General features: G+C 36.5%; 1 protein-coding gene across 1 annotated transcript; it reads right to left on the bottom strand.

The window, feature by feature from the left end:
• Positions 1-2,008: 2,008 nt before the first annotated feature.
• On the bottom strand, positions 2,009-10,901 carry LOC132092865 (protein angel homolog 2-like). The gene is made up of 10 exons (XM_059499289.1): positions 10,889-10,901; positions 10,113-10,182; positions 9,149-9,633; positions 8,823-9,052; positions 8,623-8,692; positions 7,809-8,230; positions 7,611-7,719; positions 3,674-3,713; positions 3,171-3,337; positions 2,009-2,658 (listed from the first exon to the last, which is right to left on the bottom strand). The coding sequence occupies exons 1-10, from the start codon at positions 10,899-10,901 to the stop codon at positions 2,477-2,479; spliced, it is 1,788 nt and encodes a 595-aa protein (XP_059355272.1). The 3' UTR covers positions 2,009-2,476.
• Positions 10,902-11,348: the final 447 nt, after the last annotated feature.

The following is an 11,348-nucleotide window of genomic DNA, read 5'->3' as shown; positions in this document are numbered from 1 at the left end:
CTCATTCTGCCTTGTAATTGGTACCAGCTTTCTATCAAAAGCTACTGAACCACACAAGTGCCAGAACATTGAATATGTCCAAATCATCCATAGGACTGAAGGTTTCATCCCAGTCACATGAAGATGAAAGCTCATGAGTTTCAGTGACATATCTAATGTACCGTGTTGAATTGCTCAGACCCTTTCTGGGAGAGAAGGCGTCTGCTGCTGAGGAACACCACATTGTTACTGATTTCTATCATTTATAACTTGGTTTGTTTAACTATTCAGATGTGTGAAATTGTGTGAAACTTATTGGCAGACAAAAAAGTTTTAGTTTGAAAATGGCTTTCTGGTTTAAGGTAATGCAGTGATCTCCCCTCAAAGGTGCTAAGATGAGACATTTTACCCATCATTATAAAATTAAATTATTTTAGCACTGACTGTTTTTTTTATGATTAAAGAGCACATTAAATTTATTTTTCTGTAGCACAATGATTAGAAACTGAGTTTATCTCAGTTACAAGATACTTTTAATGGTATGCATTACCAAAAAGCAATTCATAAGTGAAATTAATATTCATGAGATTATAGATGGAAATTAGGTTTCCATGTCTTAAATGGGGTCTTGCCTGAAAATACAATCAGTTTTGATAAATGACAAATAATCACAATTTTAAAGGAAATGTTGTAAGAATGTTAATGATGTGACTTTCTCAATATGAAGATCTCATCTTGTCCTCGGTTTTCTGTTCATATTTTTCGTATTATAAATGTATTCGCCTAAATAAGGACTTTACAAAATTCATTTAACCCTCAACTGTCTTGCACTTTTACACATTTTTCGTAAGCCTTACCACTACTTGTCATCAGTCCTCTTTTCTGTCAAAAAAATGTAATTTGTTTTTGGGTCACCTCAGTTCCCCTATGATGAAGCATTAATGCAATTTGTTCATTCCTCTGTAGCATGTTTTAATAAAAACTATTGTTTTTCTGTAAGTCTCTGGAATACTTGATTCTGATCTGGACAATCCGCTGTAAGGCAACCGATGCCATTTTGCGTCTATTTTAATGAAACTTGTTTGCAGACTTAAGAGTATAAGTATTAATACTTTTCATAGCGAAAATGTATGTTTACGTATTAATTTATTTGCCATTTAATAAACTCGCTTATGTTGCTGACTGTATTTTACCTCATAACGTTACCTTAGCGGTGAAGACTGGTTTTAAAACTCAACAAAAGCACTCCTCTCTGTGGGCCAAAGAGCTGCTCTTGCAAAAGAGAAGCTCTGAGATTTAACCAGGTAAATCTCACAGCCACAGTTACAGAATGCAGCCTGAGTGAAGTCTCTCTGAGGGAATATCCCCGCATTATAATCTTTTTACAAAGACAGCGTCACACACACGAACACAGCCCCGGCGGATTTAACAAAAAAATCCTTCATTTTTCATCTCTACTCCCAAGATAAAAGGCCTCTTAGAACATCCACTATTGTCTCGCGCCTAGAGAAAATATCCCGGGTCGGTCAAAGAACACCCTATAATTTCAGCGTCTTATCTGGATTTTAATAATCCAGAAATACCGCTGAATTCTTTAAAAATACTTAGGAAACAACCTCAGAAAGTAACTGTCGACGTCAGCAAGTTTTCCCTTCACTTTCAGATTATATTCGAGCTGCAATGTACATGTCAGTTGCAAAGTCTAGTTGTGGGAAAAGGCTAGAAACTAAATGAATTAATGAATTCAATTTATTTCAACTAGCTGTCAAAATTTCAAATTTTTCTTGGTTGAACTTGATGTAGTACAATAACTAAAACGGAAATAAATATTCATAAAAACATCAATAAAAATGACAAAAAAAAACGAAATTACTAAAGCTTTAAAATAAAAAATGAAAACAGATAAAATAAAAATTACTTTAAAATGATAAAAAGATAAAATCAGATACTAAAATAACACTGCATTACCATTAGTAAAATGCTCCTATCTTACTTTTCAAACTTGCATAAGAATTTGGAAAGACATGAATTTCAGAATTTCGCTGTATTCAGCATGTTGCCCTTTTGCTTTAATGACCTCACTGTACATTTTTTGCTAAATAAAGAGCAATACAATAAAATACTACACAAATAACTGCTTGAAGATAAAATAATTTATTTTTTTCACCTTACTAAAATAATCTTTAAAATGATAAAAAATAAAAAAAAAAATAAAAAAAAAGCCTGGAAGGAAAATTAACATCTTCAAATTACATGCCATTTTTCTTAATAAAACACCCCTAATTTATTGATTACAGTTTGCATGTCTGGTACATAAGTTATAACTTTTGGACAAGTTATTCCACTTCTGCTTCAAGTGTGTTATAGACTGTCTCAAAAGAATCTGTGAGTCATGTCATTTTTTGCTGGTGTGAAACAAACATGAGAATTTTTTTTTTTTTTTTTATGAGTTTGTTAGAAAAATATTCCATCTCTGGCTACAAACATATAAAAGGTTTTATGATACTCGCAAATGCTTTTGTTCTGTTTGAGGGTGCAGACGGAAACGTGTCAAAAGTGGCAGGTGGTCAGAAGAGTTGTGCTGGTTGGGAAGACCATTAACCTTATGAAGTTCATCTTCCCCTACCAACGATAACCTGCCCAGGAGCTGCAGACCTTTCTCTGGTGGCACACTGCATTCTGGGTAAACGAAGGAAAAAACAGTGCCATGGTAACCAGCAGCAGCAGCAGTAATTTTGGTGTTGAATGTACTGCACTGCAGCAAACTGCAGAATCACAAGTCACATTTTTACAGGAGCAGTGATGTAACATACATTGATAGTCTAGTGGCATCGACTTCTACTTTGAAGGTACTTAAAGGAATAGTTCACCCAAAAAATTAAATCTGCAGAAAATGTACTCACCCTCAGACCATCAAAGATGTAGAGGAGTTTACCATATCTGAACAAATGAAGTAATGCTACATTTCTGATGATGAAACAAACTCATATACATCTTGGATGGGCTGCAGGTGAAGTACTTTTTCATAAAATTTCCATTTTTATGGAACTGTTTCTTTTACGCAAATACGTGTTTATGTGTTGACAGCAACCACAATAGCTTTTATCTGAAATGAAATGCTACATTACACAACAACTCTTTCAGAGTATTTTCAAGGAATTTAAAAGAGACTAGTAATGTAATGGTCGAACCTGCTCGAACCATCACATCCCCCAGAGCTGCGGAGTAGAAGATGTAATCGACTGTGATGGCTGTCCGCGAGTGACATGTGGTGATCTCAGGTTGACCGCTCTCTTTCAGGTAGTGGGAGTATGCAGAGGTCAGCTTCAAACAGTGCTCAATGCTGGCCTTGGTAAAACTACAAACAGATCACATGAGAGACGAATAACACTGTTAGAATTTAAAGGAAACCTGGGGTATTAAGATTTGTATGGCTCAATATAATGTCAGTGAATGAGTGTGTGAAGTGAGTGACCTGTGGCCAAGTATGGTAACCCACATTGAATTTGTTCTCTGCTTTGAACCCATCCCAGTGCACACACATACACCGTGAACACACACACACTTTTAAATAATGTAAAAACAAGGAACACAAAAGATCTACAGAAACTTTACTTAATACTTTTATCAATGTGGCGTTGTTATACAAAAATGAAGACACTATAGAGACATGGATTATTTATTATATATTTACCCATCTGGTTTTGCCTGCTCCAAATCCCTCAAATCAGAATCTGTGGAAAGATTTCAAATCAAATGTTAGTAGTTGCATATAATTTACAAATTTGTTCCAGAATTACATTAAAACTGGGACTGTCCCTGTTGAAATTAATATTACTGTTAACTACATTATAAGATGAAATTTCGTAAAATGACTAAATACAAAAAAAATTGAGAAAAGGACTTTATTTTCAGATGCCACTTGGTTTGATATTTTAAATCTAATGGCATTCATAAATTTCTAAGTTGCTGTAACTGTTTATAGCAGAGGAGCAAAAAAAAAAAAAAAAAATTCCATAATGGTTAACATACACAACTATTCAAAAGTTTGAGCCACTAAGATTTTTTTTTTTTATTCAGCAAGGATGCATTAAATTGATCAAAAGTGAGCATTAATAAACATTTATAAAATGACATAATGTTACATTCATTTGAATCAAAATACTGAGCAGCACAACGGTTTACAACATATATAATAATAAGAAATGTTTCTTGAGCACCAAATCAGCTTAAGCATATTAGAATGATTTCTGAAGGATCATGTGACACTGAAGACTGGAATAATGGTTGCTGAAAATTCAGCTTTACCATTACAGAAATAAATTACACTTTTAAATTACAAGACAGAAAACAATTATTTTAAATATTAATAATTTTACACAGTATTACTGCTTTGTCTGTATTTTTGATCAAATAAATTCAGCCTTGGTAAGAATAAGAGACTTCTTTCAAAAACATTCAAAATTCTTACAGACCCCAAAAATTTGAACAGTTCATATAGTGATCATTAGAAATAATATTTCAACATAGTTAAAGGGTTAGTTCAACCAGATAGCAAAATTATGTAATTAATAACTTACCCTCATGTTGTCCCAAACCTGTAAGACCTCCGTTTATCTTCGGAACACAGTTTAAGATATTTTAGATTTAGTCTGAGAGCTCTCAGTCCCTCCATTGAAGCTGTGTGTACGGTGTACGGTCCATGTCCAGAAATGTAAGAAAAACATCATCAAAGTAGTCCATGTGACATCAGATGGTCAGTTAGAATTTTTTTGAAGTATCGAAAATACATTTTGGTCCAAAAATAGCAAAAACAACGACTTTATTCAGCATTGTCTTCTCTTCCGTGTCTGTTGTGAGAGAGAGTTCAAAAAGCAGCTGGATATCCGGTTCGCGAACGAATCATTCAATTTACCAAATCGAACTGAATCGTTTTAAACGGTTCGCATCTCTAATACGCATTAATCCACAAATGACTTAAGCTGTTAACTTTTTTAATGTGACTGACACTCCCTCTGAGTTCAAACAAACCAATATCCCGGAGTAATGCATTTACTCAAAACAGTACACTGACTGAACTGCTGTGAAGAGAGAACTGAAGATGAACACCGAGCCGAGCAAGATAACGAACAAAAGACTGACTCGTTCACGAGTGAAGAACCGGTTGCATCGGTTTTCGGATCACCAGTAGTTCTTTCGGACAGTTCAATTCAATAAACCGGTTGAAGAAAACGGTTCACCGGTTCTTTTGCGCTCGACGTAATGGCGTCATTTGCGATGATTGCCCTTGACTCAAGCCTTCGGTTTACGCTCATAACACTAGCACAGAATCAGTTCAGAATCAATCACCAAAAGAATCAGTTCGGTTCATGCACTCTGTGTGTCAGTCTGCTTCACGCTGAATCACACATGCAGTATCATCAGCTCCTCGATTCTTCTTATCTGGCTCGGCTCTGTGTTCATCTTCAGTTCTCTCTTCACAGCAGTTCAGTCAGTGTACTGTTTGAGTGCATGCATTACTCCGGGATATTGGTTTGTTTGAACTCAGAGGGAGTGTCAGCCACATTAAAAAAGTTAACAGCTCAAGTCATTTGTGGATTAATGCGTATTAGAGATGCGAACCGTTTAAAACGATTCAGTTCGATTTGGTGAACTGAATGATTCGTTCGCGAACCGGATATCCAGCGGCTTTGTTTTGAACTCTCTCACACAACAGACACGGAAGAGAAGACAATGCTGAATAAAGTCGTAGTTTTCGCTATTTTTGGACCAAAATGTATTTTTGATGCTTCAAAAAATTCTAACTGACCCTCTGATGTCACATGGACTACTTTGATGATGTTTTTCTTACCTTTCTGGACATGGACAGTAGACCGTACACACAGCTTCAATGGAGGGACTGAGAGCTCTCGGACTAAATTACATAATTTTGCTATCTGGATGAATGAACCCTTTAAAGTTTATAGATGTTCTTGTCAATTTATTATCCAATTAATATCTGTTACATTACACAGTGGTTATAGAAAATACCCCCCCACTAAAATAAACACATTTTGTTTCCTTGCTGCCTGAAATGAAGATGGACAAAGTTTTTGTTTTATCCAGCTGTATTTACTCTGCGGAATTTAAAACATTTAGGTGAAAGATATAACACCAACATATAAGAGAGAAAAAAAACTGAAAGACAGAGTTGGAAAAAGGACCACCTTTTATTCTAATTGTAGCCTTTAGTCTGTTGGGATTTGTCTCTACTAACTTTGCACCTCTAGACTTTGCAATATTTGCCCACTCTTCTTTGCAGAACTGCTCAAGTTCATTTACATTTGATGGTGATCATTTGTGGACTGCAGTCTTCAAGTCATTCCACAGATTTTCAGTGGGGTTTAAGTCTGGGCTATGACTATAGGACATGCAATAACATGTAACAATAACTTTTTCTCCTTTAACCACTGTGTGGTCAGTTTTGCTGTTTGCTTTGGGTCATTGCAATGTTGGAAGGTAAACCTTCTTCCCACTGAAAACTTTCTGGCAGCAGATTTTCCTCAAATATTTGACAGTATTTTGCCATCCATTTTTCCTTATATCCTGACTAGTGCTCCAGTCACTGCTGCAGAGAAACATCCCATAACAGGTTATTACTACCTCCATGCTTTACTGTAGGAATACTGCTATTTGGATGGTGAGCTGTACTGAATTTCCGTCAGACATATCATTTGGTGTTGAGGCCAAATAATTAAATTTTAGTTTTATCTGCCTCAGAATCTTCAAAGTGGGTTTTGGCAAAGCTCAGTCATGACTGCATGTGGCCTTTCTTGAGGAGTGGCTTTTTACTTTGCAACCCTCCCATACAAGCCACATTTGAGGAGAATTTGTGATATTGTTTTCACATGCACACAATGACCACTCATTGTTGCGAATTTCTGCAACTACTTCAGAGTTACTATAGGCGCTTTCATCAAGTTTGGAGTGACGTCCTGATCCAGGGAGGGTCTGTGTTGTTCCCAGTACTTTCCACTTCTTAATAATGAAAGTGAAAAGTGAAAGTTGTGATATTTGCCAAGTATGGTAACTGGGGGTTCAGTGCCTTGCTCAAGGGCACTTCAGCCATGGGTATTGAGGGTGGAATAATAGACTTCACTGTGCTTCTAGGCATTGATAAAGTGTTTGAGGTTTTTTTTTTTTTTTAAATCCAAATCCTGACTTGTGCCTTTTCACTAATTTGTCCTGGAGATCATTTGATGGGGCGACCCATAACGGATTGTTTGCTTCAGTTGCACTACCAAGGACTGAAATGTTCCAGGAAAGCTTTTTTCATACTGAGATAATCAAAATCACCAAAGCCATTTAAGTCAAATGGCTTTGTGTGCTGCTAAGAAGGTGATTTGCTACACCTGATTGAGTTCACAAATAATTTTTAGGAGGGGGTGATCCTTTTGCCAACTTACTTCTAACATGATGGTGTTATATCTTTTATAGACTGTTTTATATGACTGTTGTAAGCACTGATTAAAACAGCTGGATAAAACAAAAACGGTCTTCATTTCAGGCTGCAGAGCAACAACATGTGATTATTTTAAATGAGGGTGATTCTTTTCTATACCCACTGTATGTAATTAGGGCTGAAAAGTGACCTGTTGTTTGACTTTCATACTGGCACTGCTGTGAGATGCCCAGACTTCTGGGCCAAACTGGCACACTTAGAATGCGCTGCCCCCTTGGGTTCTCCTCTTGTCCTGACACCTGCAAAGTCAACAAGCCGGACAATTTAAAAAAGGCCAAAACTGTGTCAGAAAAAAAATTGAGTGAGGAAATGTTGCAAAATTCTCTACCTTCCCAATAGTTAAGCCATCATATTCCAGTCTGCTGTCCCTAATAAACTGATACAGGGGTGACCAAGGAACAGAGTTAAAATCCCCACAGAGCAGAACAGGACAAACTTTGCTGTCAGGTAACTGGGCCACCCGGCTAATCTCTGCCAGCAGCATAGCTAGCTGGGCCAGTTTAATGTCCCCTCGTCTAGGGTTGTACAGTAAATGTGTGTTGGCCACACAGATGTTGGTGAGGAAGCTATGGGGGTCAATGGGTTGCAGCAGCACAATCAGGCCCACATTATCACGGTCCAGTAGAGGGATGCCACGCTGGAAATACTCTACAGGGTGACAGGAGACTAAAGAAAAGCGCTCACGTCTGAAGACCACAGCACATCCATCAGGCTTCAGTCCCGTTCTCCGTTTGTATTCACAATGGTAGCCTGTTTTAAGGGCAAAAGATCACCGCATTAAAAATTAAGTGCTATTTATTGTTTCATAAATACAGTATGTTTTAAATGTCCAACAGTGAAAATGCTTTTATATAGAATTTTATTTTACAATCTAATGATTTTTTTCCCATTACAATAATGTCATATTTATTTTTTAATTGATAAATTATTTTATTCAGCAAGGAAGCATTACATTTCTAAAAAAATCTGCTTCACCATCATTGGCATAAATTACATTTTAAATTTCAGTTTTACTGTTTTTTTTATCAAATAAAAAAAACTTTTGTACAGTAGTGTATATTTAAAAAAATATATTCTGAATAATATATATAACATCTGACAAAACTTAAGACACCTAAAGAGACATCAAGGAAGTAAAGTACCTAAAGATTCTAGTGAGGGTTTGATTTGTTGTTTATAGTGGTCCTCTTGTACCTCCTGCAGGCACATTATCTATAGACAAAATGATACTGCAGATATTTAAGGAAATCATCCATTCCTGTCCACTGAACATAACCTATAAATAACAAACCTAAAATGAATGCTGTTATGCAATTCATTCACAAATGGTTCATTCACTTACATCAGCACTGTGCTGTTCCAGCTCTCTGAGGATGTTTGGATACCTATGGCGCCAATCCAGAATTGGAGGATGACAATGTCTGTAAAGGTATGTGTTATCACAGAGCAGATCTTGTGATAGGATATTGTAGGACATCACGGAAAAATCAAATGGCCATTTTTGTCTCCCTCCATTCACAGATGGTGCAGCAGTACAAAGGTGAGAAAGATCCTCCCAATGTCTCTTTAACTCTGTGGAAGTAAAAGATTTGGCTTTTTATGGAGAACTACATTAGCAACAATAACAATACATCAAAATAAATTCAAATTAGAGTTTAATTCATTCACCTGGCGTAGATGGATACTCCTTTGGGCTCGATGGAAATTTTCCTGGAGGAACTGGAGTGCAGGTTTCATTGTGTAGCCATTGAGGACTTCCTTTTGGAATCCTGCTGCCTTTTGGAGGTGAACGCTCGGGTGAGTACTGATATTCTTCCCCTGCCTGCCTCCTGTCTGAGCTCCTCTTTCTTTTTTTTGGTGGCTCGCTATTAGAGTGGTCCATCCGACCTGCAGAATGTTGAAGGCCTCGTCTGGGTTGAGTGTGTGCCAGTATTCCAGTTTGCCTCCAAAAGCTCCAGCTGTATGGATCCGGAGGTCGCGGGGTCCTACTGGAGAGATGTCTGACAGTGCTGAAGGAGGACAAGCGATGCTGCAGGTGTGATGGTTGTGGCCACCTTAAATGACCAGGCTGATAACAGTGTCTCCAGTTGTAGTAAACGGTCTGAGCTGGCGGAAAGCCCACTGTGCTCAGGTAACGGCCGAACATGGGATGACTGAAAGAGGAAGAATAAATCTCAGTTATTACACCACAGAACAAAATCTCAGTCATTACACCACAGAGCAAAATCTCAGTAATCACGAACTATAGTGAACTGAAATACTGTACAATCATTGGAAATATCCATTTAGACTTTTTAATGTTTAAATCGCAGTTAGGGTTTATAAATGTATATGCAACTATTTTTCCCCAATATGCCACCGTTATTTAGAAACTGCGCGTGGAAATGATGAGTAATTAATGCGTTTATCAGTGGTTACTATAGTAATATTATTAAATGTAAAAAAAAAATATAGAAATGATTAAATACATCAGAACGTTTCAATAAAATAAGTACATTTTTTTGTATTAAAATCCTCCTTAATTGTGTTGCAGGATAATATACAAATATTAAAACAGATAATATTATCACGTTGTTTTCTTTTAATACAGTCAGCAGCACAAGCAAATATCACAATTCAAAGGTGAACTTACTTTGGAGAAACTCCTGATCTGACATTGTTACCATTCGTGTGTCGAGTCTGTCGACACTTTCTAGCACCATCTCAGCTGAGTGAAACGCAAAACTATTGTGAAAACACGTCTACTCTTAGCTGTTACTGTTAAATGCTAGCAAAACAGACTCATATGTGAGGGCGTTTGAATATGACGTCACTAGACGTGCCCGATTCCAATTCTTCTTCTTGTACGATTTAATGACGGTTGACAAGCCAATTTATGGTGTAGTACCGCCACCAACTGGACTGGAGTGTGAAGCAGAATTTTGAACGAAACGTTACATAGTGGTTTTAGTCACGCACGTTTGACCAATTCAAAAATATATTTATTCATTAAATTTTTTATTCATAAAGTATGTCAAATAAAATATTATTTTATCATATATAGACAAAATATAACTATTAAAGGGACAAATGTCAATTGTTATGTATCGTGTAAACATATGATGTAACCACTAGAGGTCACTCTTGTATTGTGGATTTTCTTTACTCAATATACACAGGGCCTGTTCACAAGTTTATTCTTTAATCTACAGGATCTTGGGTTATCATGTTTGGTTTGTGTCTTGTCGCACTGTTCATATTTAACTCGTGATCATGTTATCCACTAGATGTTACATGATATTGTTGTCTATGTGAACTTCTGAATTTGCCATAAACAGTGGTCCAGTTGCACAAATCCAAACTTTTTGTTATTTTTGATAAGGCGGCTGATCAGCGCTGTCTAGCCCTCTGTCTGCCAGCTTGACCCACCGACACGGTCCATTAGCTCATAATGCTGTGCATTTGCTGCATAAATACCAGTTTTAGAGAACATTTTTGTAATCATTATTTGGAGAGGCTGTGAAACCGATAATTAAATAAACATATAAATATGCTGAAATGTCCTCATTTACTAAATATAATTTGGTTGGATGATGGGTGTAATTTGGTGTAAAAATTGTTTAGATCAGGTTGAGAGTGACACAGCAAGGGACATTAGAAGAGGAGATGTCATGCTATAATTGGAGGTAACACTGAGAGAAAGACTATAATTAGGAGACAGTGAACTGCAATATTTTGTTATTTTGTTATTTTTTTAATTATGTTTTTATGAAAAAGACATCTCATAAAGGATTCATTATTTGTAGTTCTGCTTTACAATTTCCATGCAGACCCCTTCAAAAATTATCATGCATAAAACACAGGGATGAACCATTAACCACTTCTTTTA

This window comes from Carassius carassius, chromosome 18 (assembly GCF_963082965.1).
Source record: "Carassius carassius chromosome 18, fCarCar2.1, whole genome shotgun sequence".
Lineage (NCBI taxonomy): Eukaryota > Metazoa > Chordata > Actinopteri > Cypriniformes > Cyprinidae > Carassius > Carassius carassius.
This window is presented reverse-complemented; position numbering and strand designations above follow the sequence as displayed.